This window comes from Colletes latitarsis, chromosome 10 (genome assembly GCF_051014445.1).
Source record: "Colletes latitarsis isolate SP2378_abdomen chromosome 10, iyColLati1, whole genome shotgun sequence".
Lineage (NCBI taxonomy): Eukaryota > Metazoa > Arthropoda > Insecta > Hymenoptera > Colletidae > Colletes > Colletes latitarsis.
This window is the reverse complement of record NC_135143.1, coordinates 31573592-31587465: the sequence shown is the minus strand read 5'-3', so window position 1 is coordinate 31587465 and position 13874 is coordinate 31573592. Positions and strand designations below refer to the sequence as shown.

At 32.3% G+C, this 13874-nt stretch overlaps 5 protein-coding genes across 9 annotated transcripts; 3 read left to right on the top strand and 2 right to left on the bottom strand.

Annotated features, from left to right (window-relative positions):
• Positions 1-82: 82 nt before the first annotated feature.
• Positions 83-1943, top strand: Pglym78 (phosphoglyceromutase 78). The gene is made up of 3 exons (XM_076774617.1): positions 83-284; positions 845-1342; positions 1416-1943. Exons 1-3 carry the CDS (start codon positions 92-94, stop codon positions 1580-1582), a joined length of 858 nt encoding a protein of 285 aa, XP_076630732.1. The 5' UTR covers positions 83-91; the 3' UTR covers positions 1583-1943.
• Positions 1944-2999: 1056 nt separating this feature from the next.
• On the top strand, positions 3000-8796 carry LOC143346496 (ras-related protein Rab-24). Of its 5 annotated transcripts, none has more exons than XM_076774634.1 (4): positions 3000-3408; positions 4135-4223; positions 4373-4647; positions 8471-8796. In XM_076774634.1, exons 1-4 carry the CDS (start codon positions 3298-3300, stop codon positions 8485-8487), a joined length of 492 nt encoding a protein of 163 aa, XP_076630749.1. In that variant the 5' UTR covers positions 3000-3297; the 3' UTR covers positions 8488-8796. The 5 variants fall into 5 exon arrangements, with proteins under 5 accessions (XP_076630749.1, XP_076630748.1, XP_076630747.1 ...); XM_076774633.1 differs by lacking the exon at positions 8471-8796 and adding an exon at positions 8313-8451; XM_076774632.1 differs by lacking the exon at positions 8471-8796 and adding an exon at positions 4715-4857 and having other exon boundaries at positions 4460-4647.
• On the bottom strand, positions 4681-8061 carry LOC143346492 (mitochondrial S-adenosylmethionine carrier protein). The gene is made up of 7 exons (XM_076774619.1): positions 7603-8061; positions 7030-7186; positions 6849-6958; positions 5913-6153; positions 5693-5831; positions 5378-5612; positions 4681-5316 (listed from the first exon to the last, which is right to left on the bottom strand). Exons 1-6 carry the CDS (start codon positions 7666-7668, stop codon positions 5501-5503), a joined length of 825 nt encoding a protein of 274 aa, XP_076630734.1. The 5' UTR covers positions 7669-8061; the 3' UTR covers positions 4681-5316; positions 5378-5500.
• Positions 8329-11080, top strand: LOC143346485 (man(5)GlcNAc(2)-PP-dolichol translocation protein RFT1). Its single transcript, XM_076774609.1, has 8 exons — positions 8329-8470; positions 8693-8895; positions 8979-9165; positions 9234-9518; positions 9574-9705; positions 9779-9910; positions 9989-10489; positions 10802-11080. Exons 1-8 carry the CDS (start codon positions 8411-8413, stop codon positions 10958-10960), a joined length of 1659 nt encoding a protein of 552 aa, XP_076630724.1. The 5' UTR covers positions 8329-8410; the 3' UTR covers positions 10961-11080.
• Positions 11081-11201: 121 nt separating this feature from the next.
• Lamtor5 (Late endosomal/lysosomal adaptor, MAPK and MTOR activator 5) lies at positions 11202-12598 on the bottom strand. The gene is made up of 4 exons (XM_076774637.1): positions 12325-12598; positions 11744-11805; positions 11556-11670; positions 11202-11368 (listed from the first exon to the last, which is right to left on the bottom strand). Exons 1-4 carry the CDS (start codon positions 12357-12359, stop codon positions 11305-11307), a joined length of 276 nt encoding a protein of 91 aa, XP_076630752.1. The 5' UTR covers positions 12360-12598; the 3' UTR covers positions 11202-11304.
• Positions 12599-13874: the final 1276 nt, after the last annotated feature.

The following is a 13874-nucleotide window of genomic DNA, read 5'->3' as shown; positions in this document are numbered from 1 at the left end:
AGTACATACTTGCGCGAACGGAAAGTGACAAATAGTGGGGGTTTACGAATCAAACTTCAAGTTGTGAAGTCTTCAACCTATAATACGATTCATGATAGTGTATGGAAGCAGAGGTATTGAGCTTAGGCCTCTGTTCGTAAACTGTGTTTCACTTTTCTGTAACTTTAGCTCTTTTGACACAAAAATGTCGAAATACACAATTGTTATGGTACGTCATGGAGAGAGCGAATGGAATAAGTTGAATCTTTTTTGTGGATGGTATGATGCCAATTTATCCGATAAAGGTGAGTAATTTTGAGACAATAACTCTTGAGAACAATCTTCAAGGGCAAAAGGTCGATCCGAACGAAACTGTTTTATTCTTTTATTTCGAATATTTATGTACGTATTCTACATCAATGCATTTTTTTATCATACGCGTAAAAAATTATGATTAATTGAAGGAAAAGATCGATTCTGTATGTTAAATAATTCCAGTTATCTGAGAGTAATCAATCAATCATTCAGGGCGAAGTATATTTATCATAATTAATCATTCGCGATTAAACTTTATCTTTTAATGTTTAATCTCAAAACTATGGTCATTGGTTCTAAAAATCTTAAAATAAAAAATACGTAAAAAGCGGTATATATGTAATTCGATAATCTAACTTAGTATAATTACAAAACTAACAATAATAAAGTATAAAGAAAAGAAAATATAACTTTTAATCTTTGTCTCTTGCAAGGTTGGTTCTCTGAAATGCTTCTTGAGAATAAAACTCTTCAATGAACATCAGGCATAATTCTAAATTGAAAGATTGTGGAAAAAATAATGCTCACTTAAACATATTTATAATTTTAGGAAAAAATGAGGCACTTTCTGCTGGAAAAGCAATCAAAGATGCAAGTTTAACTTTTGATGTTGCTCATACGTCAGTATTAACAAGGGCTCAAGAAACTCTGAAATCAATTCTTAAAGAATCAGGACAAGAAAGCATTCCTGTTAATAAAACATGGCGCTTGAACGAACGTCATTATGGAGGTTTGACTGGAATGAACAAAGCTGAAACAGCTGCTAAATATGGCGAGGAGCAAGTACAAATTTGGAGAAGATCTTTTGATGTACCGCCTCCTCCTATGGAACCAGATCACAAATATTATGATGCGATAGTGAAGGATCCAAGATATGCTAACGAACTCAAACCAGAAGACTTTCCTAAGTTTGAGTCTTTAAAATTAACAATTGAAAGGACATTACCTTATTGGAACAATACTATTATTCCACAGTTGAAAGAAGGAAAGAAAATTATCATTGCTGCTCATGGAAACAGTTTACGTGGCATAGTCAAGCATTTGGATCGTAAGTAATAACTTTGATAAAAAGAAAAGTTTTTCCAAAGAGATATTATGTATCAACTTCTTCTTTTTTACAGAATTGAGCAATGAACAAATCATGGGTTTAAATCTACCAACTGGTATTCCATTCGTTTACGAGTTAGATGAAAATTTTAAGCCAGTTGTATCTATGAAATTCTTAGGTGACGAAGAAACTGTAAAGGCTGCTATAGCTGCAGTTGCTGCGCAAGGAAAAGCTAAGTAAAGCTGAAAGAATTTATCATAAAATGCAAACTCCATCACTGTGCATAAATGAAAACTGTTAACTTATTTTTAGTTTCATTGTTATAACACAGTTAGCTGTGTACAAAAAACACGTTTATGAAAGAAAACAAAGTAACAAATTCAAATATATTTTCCTGAGACAGTTAAACAGTTCAATGTATTGTAATTTATTGATAAGAATATTTATTTAATACCATTGTAAGGTATAAAGGAAGTGTAAAAACATAAAAACGAATAGAATGTAATTATTTTTCTTTGCGTATTTTAATTGAAGTGTTCTGTTCGTAATTATTAACATATTATTTTCTATGAAATAATAAATAGATCGATAGTCAGCATTATTTAAATTTGTTACAGTAATTATCAAAATACAGTTATAGTCTTATAACGATTATTGCATTAGCAGCACCTCTCGGGCACACTGTGTACAAGCAGGATAGCTGGTCGCCGCTCACAGCGCGATGTACCCCAAATCAAATTTGGGGATCTGCGCATGATTGACAGGCGCGCGCATCGATCTTTCCGCCTGGCGATCGAGACGCTCTCGACGAGACCTCGTACTTAATGGCCGGCCATTGCCATAGTCTTATTCTAACCGCCTTGTGTGATAGTACAATTCAAATGACCGGCGTTTTCAATTTTATAAAATCCACGATCTCAAACAATATATCTAGAATTTTTTATTGACATAATCACAGCTGACTCTAGTACTGGATTACGTTAATATGTACGTTTGTTTATTATTATTACCGCATTATAATGCATTTTACAATATACTTGATGCTTCCATCACTCGTTATATACCTTGATATCATCAAGTTGATGACATTGTGCCACTAGATGGCGATTTTGGATGATTATGTTACGCATTCGCGTGAACATGGGTTTGATGTACGTAGCACCGCAGCGGGAATTAATTGAAACCCGATTACTCACTGTCGAGTGCAGAGACATGTAACTGCATTCTAATTAGTAGCGAAATTCAAACGGACCAGCGTTTTGTAATAAACAACACAATTGTATGTTTTCAACGCGGCAAATCCAGCTGAAAAACCGAGCATTTGTAGACCGTTACAGTTACTTTGTGTATACAATGTAGTTTAGACCGTTAGAGATAGGTTGTATGTATGTGTCGCACATATGGATGTGCAAGAATCGATCGACTGCGCGTGGCGCAGGGCCTCGCTCGAAGGATCGAGAATGTTCCGTGGCACGCGCCGAGAACTTTGGCAACCGGCACAAAGGAAAGAACCAAAGGACGATTGGAACCTGGGTATATAAGACAGGGCCCCGCTTGCCCGTCTCTCTGAGTCTATACGAGCTGTCGTCCTGCACTAGAGAATGCTTTCCAATCTCAATCAAGAAATATCTGAAGAAAAGTAACGAATAAAGTTTGTTGAAGTATTTTAAACGTATCGAGTAGTTTGATTTTTTGCGCGTCTCGCCGAGCAGAGCGGTGATGCAACAATTACAAATCATCGAATTGACGACTTGGTGGCCATCTTTGTTAGAAACCTTGAATGATTCAAGCTGAATCAGTGTCTCAGTGATTTATTCCTAAAGCTAGACGCACCGTGCGTATCCAGCATAGTAGAAAATCTGCGGAGATTATTCTAACCTAAATATTGCAGGAGAGAATCGTATTTATTTTATTCTAATACTCTTGTATTTTTGACGATTTGATAATATTTAAGCATGAGGCGAGTCGATTTCAAAGTAGTTTTATTGGGTCATACTACTGTCGGAAAAACAAGCCTTGTCGAACGTTTCATAAATGATAGGTTTATCGAAAATCTTTATCGAAATGTAAGTGTACAAACAAAAACAATCTAGTACACGGAAAATTACAGTTTTGTTCCAAAATAAGCAATTCGCTCGAGATTGGTCAGTTGGCTGTTACGGATCAGGTATACTATTCGGCTTGATTTTGTTTTCAAACAGGACGAGAGAGAACACTGAGAGCAAGTGAAAGACTCGAGTAAGTAACAAACCATAACATGGTCGATCGAGTAGCGACGTTATTTTTCGAAAAAGGATAGAATATGACATGTTCTCTTATTCTGACACTAAACGATGTATAATCTATCCTTTTACTAAGACGTCACTGCTAATTGAATCGTAAAAATTTGTAACTTTCATTTCCCGCGTTTCGCACTCTGCGGCCGACTTGAAACAAAGAAGAGGGGTTAACGAGTTACTTATTACGGATCAAAACTGCATACATTTCGGTATTTTTAATATACACGATAATGCATCGATTATATTTGTTCTGTAGTAAACTAGTAATATGGTACGAATTTGTATCAAGTTTTTATAGGGGATATGAAAGATATCAATATTCTTTAAATTTTGTGAGAATTGCAAAGAATTTGATTCACTTGATTGATATTGATACTAATTTAGGCTGTCTTGTTTCTCTTAGTCCTTTGTGGCATGGATGGAATATTCTAAAATAAAGTTATTAAGATTTACACTGAGAATCATCTAGGAGATGCGTCGTACAACAAATTAACTCAGTTCCACTTTCCTTAGACTATAGGTGCTGCATTTACAGCTAAGCAAATACAACATGATGGGAATAAGTTCATTATGGGAATATGGGACACAGCAGGCCATGAAAAGTAAGCGTTCATAATAAACCTAAATGTATTTCATTTTTGTAATCATAATCGTTCAATATTTCTAAATAAAGAATTCCGAATAATTGTGCAAAACACTGAAATTTAAATATAATATTTCTTACTGACAAATTAGTGTTTTATTTTTGTAGATATGATGCAATGACTAGAATATATTACCGTAAAGCGAGTGCTGCCATAGTGTGTTATGACATTACACAATTACATACATTTCACAGGGCAAAATTCTGGATAAGAGAGCTTAGAAATATTGAAGAGGAGTGTAAAATATACCTTTGTGGTACAAAAAAGGATCTCTTAGAGCAAGATGCAGTTGCATCTCCTGATATAGATGTTGTAAAAGCATATGCAGCTAGCATACAAGCTAAGGTTTTCATAACATCTAGTAAAACTGGGGAAAATGTTGGTAAGGATATATATTAAACGTGCATCGATAATATAACATTTTACATATTTATTATTAATTTTCATAGTTACATTGTTTGACGAAATTGGGCAAGATTTTATATCTGACCCAAAAAATATACCAGATATACAAGAAACAATCGATATAAGTACGAAAACAACGAAAAGAACATGTTGTTAATTTACGTAACTTACAAAATCAGTATTCAAAAATATTACAAATTTTTTCTATTTTTGACGCATTATCTTGCTTTACGTGAGCAAATATTGCAAATACAGATCAATATTTAAATATACTCAGTCATAACACATAATTGCATATACGTGTAAAGGAAGTCTCTCTATCCTTGAGAGTTATTTTTAAATATGCGTATTTTACATTTTTTTTAATACTGTATGTACTTTTTTACAAAGCTCATGCCTTTAGAGAAAAACAGCAGTAAATTCGGCTTGCCTCGATGTATCATAATCTTACAATTTACCACTTAAAAAATCATTTTTAATTTATAAAGTCGAGGACAAAATTTATTAAAAGTTACATTGCATAGATTACTAATACTAATAAAAATGTGAAGTGCGGATATCTTTAAAAATAGCCTTATATTTAATTGTATGCCTTTCGTTATTGACAAAAATTTATTGCGACATAAATCTTGATTTCCTTTGAAAGCTACAACAAAAAATTATTATAACGAATAAAATATAGTTATTTTCTATTGCGGGGACGTTACCTTTTTTTGTAAATTCTTATTGATGGGTGCTTTATTATCAACATTCATCGCGATGCATTTGACTGTGCAATATTATGTATTTGATAAGAAATGTGTTTGTCTCTATATTTATTTTTTATTGTGTTATGGCGGTAAAACTGCTATACAAATTTCTCTAATTTTTTCGTAAATGCCAAAAAATACAAATCCGCTGATGGAGAAACCTCCCACTCTTGGAAGGAAACCCGCAAAGAGCCTGTAGACATTTGTCAACAATTATTGTTTGCATACTAAAAGAAATGACGATTTTAAACAAAAAATCTATCTATTATATACCCTTTGACACCGCATTCTCGATAAACTTCTTTTAACATTATAGATATTTTTACTTCCTCTTTATCCGCCGATGTATTAGACAACATTATTCTAGTTTTTGCAACGTCTAAGGGCGTTGTCATAGCCGCAGATATAGCCACTATAAAAAATCAATAATGACACAAATACATATTTCATTATGATATTTAGAAATATACTTTTTTTTTTCTTTTTTTTTTACCTGACAATGATCCACTGATGGCACCTTCTATAGGCGTGCATTCTCGTTCTACATGCCTTTTCCAACAGAGTTTAAAATATTCCCAGAGCGGCATTTGAACTAAACCAAACGGTAGATCTCGAAGTACAGTACTTCCATAGCCACGGTATAAAGTTCTCAGCGCTAGTCTGTGCTCATCGTGTAAAAGCGCTTGTTTTCTTTGTTTCACTACTTCAACCGGCACCCGAATAAGACATGCAACCTGTTAGCCAAATCACCCAGTATTTAAGTTATATAAATTACTCTCAACAATCATAAGTTTTAAGAACGTAGAAAGGTAAAACGAGTGGCTCTTATCAATGGTATTAATGAAATATAACATTATAAAATATCCTGATACAAGAGACACTCACAAACCTGAAAATATAGAATGTTTTTTAAACATTGTGTGCAAGTAAGTAGTTCAGCTACAATATAGAATCATTTTTCGTTGATTTGAAAGAATGCAAATTTTTTTTCGTGAAATATCTTGAAAATCGTGAAAAATACTAAAAATATTTGTGTAAATTGTGTATAAATCGAAAGTTAAAATATATTTCGCTAGAAGCGTACAATAAAGTACTTTTCCCTGAGAGCGTACATATTTATTGCGCACTAATAACTGTATTTAGAAGGAAACAAACGAATTTAATTTATTTCTAAACGAAAAGCTTTTTTAAATTCTAAAAAACAAAAGGAAAGTATTTTATTTTATGGTTTAAATTATCAAAATAAGATATTTTATTTCATGCTTTGAATTGTTAAAATTATTTGAAATATTTTCTCCGTAAGTTTTTCCTAGTTCCGACTTGCACGCGATGTTGAAAAATTTTTCGAATTTTTTTTTTTTTTTAGGGAGGGGCGGGGGTTCGTGAACATTGTTTGTTAGTAAAAACTGAGCGTACGAAACAATTTTACCATTTCTCCTAACGCCGCGGCTGTCATATGTATAAGCGAGTGATACTGTTCCGGCATACGAGGTTCAAAAACTTCTTTCATTCCTTCATAAGTTATAAAAAATATGGAAGCTGTAATTAACACGCTTATTAATACGAAATAGATTGCATTGTTTCGAAAGATAAGCTTAATCGAAATTTACCCGACGGGGCAGATCCTATCATCACGGGAACTAAGCCCTGATACAACCGTTTGAAACCGCCGGATTTAACGAAACCATGTTGGCTTTGTAAGCGTGTTTTAAGCGTATCCAATGGAAAAAATGTTACATCACAAATGGTTCCTGCGAGACCACCTGACTGTCGTGAATTTAAAATTATATTTTGCATGTATCGGATCAGTACATAAGTTTATTCGTATTTAGACCATTTTGGTTAAAAGTTACCTCTACTAACTAAATATACAACAAAAATTATACGTATCCTTTTTAAAAGCTAAGTTGACCTTCATAATTCGGAAAGATCACGAATAAAAAAAAATGTTTTGCTAAGGATTTGGTTATATGTATATAAAAATTTATATAATTTAGATTCAAATTTTTGTAACATTTAACATATCGCTATGTACATACGTACGTTTCGAATCGAAATCGTTTTTAAATAATTTTCATAAATTAACACGCGTAAATTAGTAATATTAGTAATTAATGCATGCGTTTATTGCTAATCAATTCTAAACTTTTTTTTTTTTCTTCTTTTTTTGTTTGTTTACTTACGATAAGCGATGTGAGAATAACATTTCTCGTGCTCGCTCTTCCCTCAGAATTCTTTTCGTGCAACATTTCTGGTTATTCTTTTATCACGTTAACATCTTCACACAAAGAGGCAGGAATTTGAAACGCAACAATAATAAGTATCAAACTTGTCATTAAATTATTAAATTATTAAAATATCGTGTGAGCAAACAATTAACCATGATAAGTTTTTCGACGGAACGTTGAACACAATTATCGGAAATTAGAGTAAAATATTTACTTCGTAATTTTACCATTTTCTATATACAGTAAAAAAATTTCCACGCGGCATCGAAGAGCACATGTATTTATTATGTAACAACATCACAAGTTAATTATCGTCTGCTTTCGATGAACTCTTGATTCTAGTCTTGTAGTCTGCTAGCAAGACCTAACCTAATCCTACGTATTTCGATGAACTGTACTGTCTTCGGGGTTAGGAAAAGCTTTTGTTTTTTAGAGCAATTTCTCACTAGCGGGAATACAGGAATAGACAAAGATGCGTGACAAAAAATTACTAGATATGATATAATATATATATATATATATATACATAGGGAATCACGACGCAATTACGTCATGAAAGCCGTTAGATTCAGTATGAGGAAATTCTTGGCTTTTATATTTGCTGTATTCTGGTCGGTCGGGAGCGCGAAAGAAATTTCCGAAAAATGATTTAATTGATGTTTTAGGTATTATTAAAGTGTTCACATAACCTCGAAATTTCGTTGACACCTCTTTGGGCGGGAATCTCGAAAGATTTTATACTTTCGCTCGATTGTCCATAAAAATGTCACAAACCATTTTGAAAAGCAGCTTGGAAAATGCTTCCTTCAATATTATGTTTCAGGTATTTTATCAACCTAACAACTGTTAAAACTATCGTAATTATGTCATGGTACAGACTGTCGTTTACAGCTTCGTTAAGAGAACTTCTTGTATTTATAAATACGTATCGTGTTACAGTCATTTATATCTTCAATCTATCGTCGTTAGCTATCGATAAGTTTCATAATTTATTTCTACAAAATGGCAGGTTCGCGGGAAACGATTATAATGACCTTGTTTGTAGATATTATGCCGAGGTGTCACTTTCGTTTTAAATGCTTTCGTTGTTCGACACGTTGGTCAAGCAGTTTTGGGAGTTATAAATGTGAGACTGTTGTTGTTGGAATCTATGATCCTGTTCTTATCTCGAGAACCATTCATGAAAGCATGTTTAACAAACACAGCAGAACATAATTGGGCCCAAGTTGTTAATCTGTTATGGATAACGTCAGTTTTCAAAATCAATCAATCGTAAAATATGTAATCTATTACACTAAAAAGTGATATGCAAGTTTGAAATGTCTTTTCAGGGTTCCTATTTGCCTTTTAATGTCATTAACATTTGGATACATTTGGCTATTTGTCTTAACAGCATCCGAAGCACTACCTGCATATTATACATTTGCAGTTTGGGCAGTAGCTTTATCTTGCATCATCGAAATGTCATCTTTAATCGTACAACTAGTTGCAAGCGCATTTTTATTTGTCAGGCTGAAAGTAAGAACTTTGCAAAAAACTGTTCGAACTGGTTGAAAATACTCTATTTACTGTTTAATATTTTTTAGATTATACTTGACACTATCATGATCGCCATTCGAACTCTGACATTCGTACCATTAATACTTCACAATCCAGAAAATGCGTTATTTGCATTTGGTGTGGCTCAACTGACAGCAGCAATATTTCATACTACTAGTCACTATGGATATTTTCATTATTATATTAAAAGAATGAATAAGTGTAAGTTAAAGCGAAGAATGTCATTGAAAGACAACAGCGACGAATATGTTGTTAGAGAATTTCCATTTCAAACAGTAAAAGACTTTTTGCCTGGACACCTGGATAACAAAGTATGTATTGTATAATATTCTTTATATGCGTCTGTACAAATTACTTGTCTTTCAGGAACCGTACGTAGATAAAAAATTGACTATTCTTACATGGAGTTTCTTTAGACAAGGGATTCTAAAACAAATTTTGACAGAGGGGGAAAGATTAATTATGACAGTAATGCCAGTGTTAACATTTACAGAGCAGGTATTTATCTATGAATAAGTATTTAATTACACTTTTCATTTTAAAACTTAATACTATTTTCTTATTTACGAAGGGAACATATGAAATTGTGAATAATCTAGGTTCTTTAGCAGCAAGATTTATTTTCCGTCCAATAGAGGAGAGTGGGTATTTCTATTTTACCCAAATGATCAAACGGGATAAACAAATTAACGATCAAAATCCTGTAAGTAGCTTACAAATAATATAAATTCAATCTAAATTTATTTACCATAGAATAATTAATAAAGTATCTACGTTTTAGGTAAAAATTCAAGAAAGCGTAAACGTACTTGCACATTTGTGTTCAGCTGTTTTATCTATTGGTTTAGTCGTTTTGGTATTTGGACAGTCTTATTCTAGTACTCTGTTATGGCTGTATGGTGGTACGAAATTAACGTCCCATCTACCGATACTTTTAATGCGAGCGCATTGCTTGGCCATTTTACTATTAGGAATAAATGGAGTAACAGAATGTTATACAAATGCAACGGCTGACAGTGCTACTATAAATAAAAGCAACTTAATTATGATTTACGAATCGATCGCGTTCTTAGGCGCATCGTATTTGTTTGCTATTTGGTTCGGACCAGTCGGTTTCATTCTTGGAAATTGTGTAAACATGAGCTTGAGAATTTTTCATTCTACAGTTTTCATTAATAGAAGATATAAAGATACAGTGTATCGTCCATTACGTGGATTAGTACCAAAGCCAATGTTTTCTGCTTCTCTTCTTATAGCAGCTTTAGTGACCAATGTGTCTCATGTAAGAAAATCATTTCTTATCCTTCACTAGGGGCGTGTGAAAATTCCAGACGATCAACTCGAGAATTTTTTTCAAGATCAACATTGCATAGAAATAATGTTTATAAACATTTTCAGTGCTCAGGCATATGAAATTCAGTATATCCCGAATAATATTTCGAGTATTTTAAAATTTTTGGAATCCTGCTATTCTCGTATCGCAAGATACTTTCAGGATTAAACCCGAAGCAAGGTTTCTCACACACCCTTGCCTTTCATATATTATTAAAAAGTTCTGCAATAACATTTTACATTTTTATATATTTACTTGTAGGCTTACTTCTTCCCTGGTGATAAAGTCTTGCACCTAATTATCGGAGTGATAATGTTTATAGTTGTACTTGTATCTTGGATCTATGAACATCATGATCTAATCAGGCTTGGTACAAATAAGTGGTACGAACGAAGAAATAGATACAAGAAAAGTGACTGACCTTAACTTTGTTAATCATAATGGTTTATTGATATTAAACATATGAATTATCTACAAAGAGGCTGCAGTGCAGAACTTATGTAAATCTTATGAAATTTAATAATTATGTATTTTCTATACTGTTATAGTTCAAATCAACCAAATGCAAGTTCCCTTATCTCAACGAAGTTATATAAAAATTATTTATTCAGAGTTTATACACACACACATACATACATACATATATAAATATATATGTATATATATTTATACATACATGTGTATAATTAACAAGATAACTCTAAACATAATGGAACTTAGCTTAAATATAACCAGTATTATTAGTTTGAGTAACAGACATTATTTTACACAGAGACATCCTTATAAATTGCACCTACTACAGGACCTTGGCGTTGTATAAGGCACATCCTACAAAATTGTTTATATTGTTTTTTGTATTTATAATTTATTACAATCTTCCATTTAAAAAAATTGTTTAATTTAAGTATCGTTTTAATAAATTCCTTGATCGATAATTTAAACATTAGATGTCAATTTGTTTTAATTACATTGAAACATAGACAAATACATAAGTATAAAAATTTGTCTTGTTTACCTGTTATCGTTCTGAAGCGATATGACAGGAGTTGATGATTTGGGCTCCAACTTTGCAACTTGATCAGCGATAGCTGCAATTATTCCTGCACTATCGGTGGATGCGTTTCCTTTTACTTGAAACATTTGTATTTCATTGTTTTATTTGATGCTTATGTTATATATAAAATGTGATTTAAAAAAAAATACCTCCTAAACATAGTCCCGCATGATCTGCCAGAATGCAACCAATAATGCCATCTGTATTATTTCTAAAACAAGAATTTTTTATCATTTAACAGTTTACCTAAATGAATAAACAATGGAAAATGGCAAAGCTTAATGTACTTGACAAAATTAAAGGTTTAACGCGTTCGCGATGGGCCTGAATTTGTGCCATGTACAATGTATCACCAGTGAACGTGTGTTCAGTCCGTCGTGAATGTGTTGGATTGCATGCTGTCAAAATAACTACTGTGGCTAGTAATTAACAAATAAGCCTGCTACATTGTGTACATTCTAATATTATAACTCGCTGTAAAAGTAAGTAAACCTTACTAGAAAAGTAAATTAACCGGATTAATCATGTCTTTATACATTGGTTAATTCAGTTACGTGGGTTACTCTACGAAATTGAGAACCGAACCAGGTTCGGATTAAGGTTAGCATCCTTACGGCAACTAACGAAAGTATCACGTTTTGCAACGATTAACACTGCAAGTAACAATGTAAATACTGACTTTTACGCTTTCCCTTTCATAATAATAATATTTCCTTTGTATTTAACTTACACATCGTCTAGTGTTTTTTCTAAATTCTTTTCCATGTCTCGATATCAATTTTGATATTTATAAAGCACTTTGGTCAGAAATCAAGTACTTATTAAAAGCAATTCAACTTGACAAACATACTAGTCACGAAATATTAACCCGCGTCTTTGTATACTTTTGCATATAAACCAGAACTCGTCGCAACAGGTATAAGTATTATCCACGAATTGATTATTGTATGCATAGGGTGTACACGAAGTAAGTGTAAAGAATTCCGACAATCGACGATTTATAGCTGTACCCTGTACTTGCATATACATATGTATAGTAGGCCTAGTATGGCATTGTAATACGATAAGAAAAAATTACACAATGTGCTTGATAGATGTTCTTCTTGTTTGTTATTCTATTCATAGCGTTATTTATAGATTTTTCATATTTACAACGTTACAATCTAACCGTAAATTTATATCATGAATGATATTACATACGAGCAATGTAGAAAACCATTAGTTAGCATAGAGGTACGATTAAAGAAAATAATTTGTATTTCAGCGAGATATTATAAAGGTTATCGTAGAAAAAATATATACAGGACGAATGAAATAATTCGTCTACCTTGAATATCTTGTTTTGATTTCGTAATAGGAAGAAATGTCAGAGGACAATGTGTTGTTCTATTCGGAAGGGCAAATCTAATGATATGCCATAAATTTTTTTCAGTCGTATTATATTAGATTTCAAGGTCATCGAAAATGACATATTTTTATCATCGTTGCCGATAGCCCAGGTCAACGTCAATTCAATGATCTATGTATAATATGTACTATGGCTTTTACACGACCTCCAACAAGAAAAACTTGAAAATATTTTCCTTAAATAAATGTATATTGGCGATGGAAAATTCAAAATTGATAGGTACGACTGAAATTGCTGTTTTAGATTCAGTGATAGTCAATCCCCGCATTAATTCTTATGAAATTGAAAGAAACAACTTGAATTTTTTACGTTTTATTTTGATTAAAAAAGCTTGAGAAAATAATTTTTAGAAAAACTTATTTTGTACAACGGTGATTTACAAAAGTTGAATCTGTGTTGCAAAACCTATATTTAAGGTGGTCAATTTATTTCGTTCACCTTGTATATAACGTTTAGATATCCAATGGAACATTTTACACCTTATCTCAATTCTTTCGAAATTCTGCGAAGATACAACTTTGAAGACATATTCAAATAAAGATCAATTATTTCTCCGTTAACAAACATTATATCAACATGATAATGCGTTAACTGCCATGGTGGTCACTGGTGACCAGCATTTGAAACTTACAATGTGTTTTAAAATCAAATATTCCTGTCATATTCCATAATGTGTACAAAATAAGGATAAAAATTGATTTATTTTTCACAGTTCACTAATTACGCATAGAATAACTTTGTTTATAATTTTACTGGACCGTGTAACAATATTACTCTATGCCAGTAAATTAATAAATTATCGACTCTTTATTCCATTAAACTCTTATTATAATTCTATCTCGAATGTTACGAATATTTAAAATGTGTCGCTC

Excerpts from the sequence above, each read along its gene's own strand:
- Pglym78 (XM_076774617.1), top strand. The coding sequence starts at position 92 with ATGATAGTGTATGGAAGCAGAGGTATTGAGCTTAGGCCTCTGTTCGTA. Across the intron at positions 285-844 it reads TGCCAATTTATCCGATAAAG|GAAAAAATGAGGCACTTTCT; the intron begins GTGAGTAATTTT and ends TTATAATTTTAG. Across the intron at positions 1,343-1,415 it reads CATAGTCAAGCATTTGGATC|AATTGAGCAATGAACAAATC; the intron begins GTAAGTAATAAC and ends TCTTTTTTACAG.
- LOC143346496 (XM_076774630.1), top strand. The coding sequence starts at position 3,298 with ATGAGGCGAGTCGATTTCAAAGTAGTTTTATTGGGTCATACTACTGTC. Across the intron at positions 3,409-4,134 it reads TCGAAAATCTTTATCGAAAT|ACTATAGGTGCTGCATTTAC; the intron begins GTAAGTGTACAA and ends CACTTTCCTTAG. Across the intron at positions 4,224-4,372 it reads GACACAGCAGGCCATGAAAA|ATATGATGCAATGACTAGAA; the intron begins GTAAGCGTTCAT and ends TTATTTTTGTAG.
- LOC143346492 (XM_076774619.1), bottom strand. The coding sequence starts at position 7,668 with ATGTTGCACGAAAAGAATTCTGAGGGAAGAGCGAGCACGAGAAATGTT. Across the intron at positions 7,187-7,602 it reads TTATTCTCACATCGCTTATC|TCAGGTGGTCTCGCAGGAAC; the intron begins GTAAGTAAACAA and ends AATTCACGACAG. Across the intron at positions 5,832-5,912 it reads CATCAGTGGATCATTGTCAG|TGGCTATATCTGCGGCTATG; the intron begins GTAAAAAAAAAA and ends GATTTTTTATAG.
- LOC143346485 (XM_076774609.1), top strand. The coding sequence starts at position 8,411 with ATGTCACAAACCATTTTGAAAAGCAGCTTGGAAAATGCTTCCTTCAAT. Across the intron at positions 8,896-8,978 it reads GTTAATCTGTTATGGATAAC|GGTTCCTATTTGCCTTTTAA; the intron begins GTCAGTTTTCAA and ends ATGTCTTTTCAG. Across the intron at positions 10,490-10,801 it reads TAGTGACCAATGTGTCTCAT|GCTTACTTCTTCCCTGGTGA; the intron begins GTAAGAAAATCA and ends ATTTACTTGTAG.
- Lamtor5 (XM_076774637.1), bottom strand. The coding sequence starts at position 12,359 with ATGGAAAAGAATTTAGAAAAAACACTAGACGATGT. Across the intron at positions 11,806-12,324 it reads GAAAAAACACTAGACGATGT|AAATAATACAGATGGCATTA; the intron begins GTAAGTTAAATA and ends TTCTTGTTTTAG. Across the intron at positions 11,369-11,555 it reads TCGCTTCAGAACGATAACAG|GATGTGCCTTATACAACGCC; the intron begins GTAAACAAGACA and ends ACAATTTTGTAG.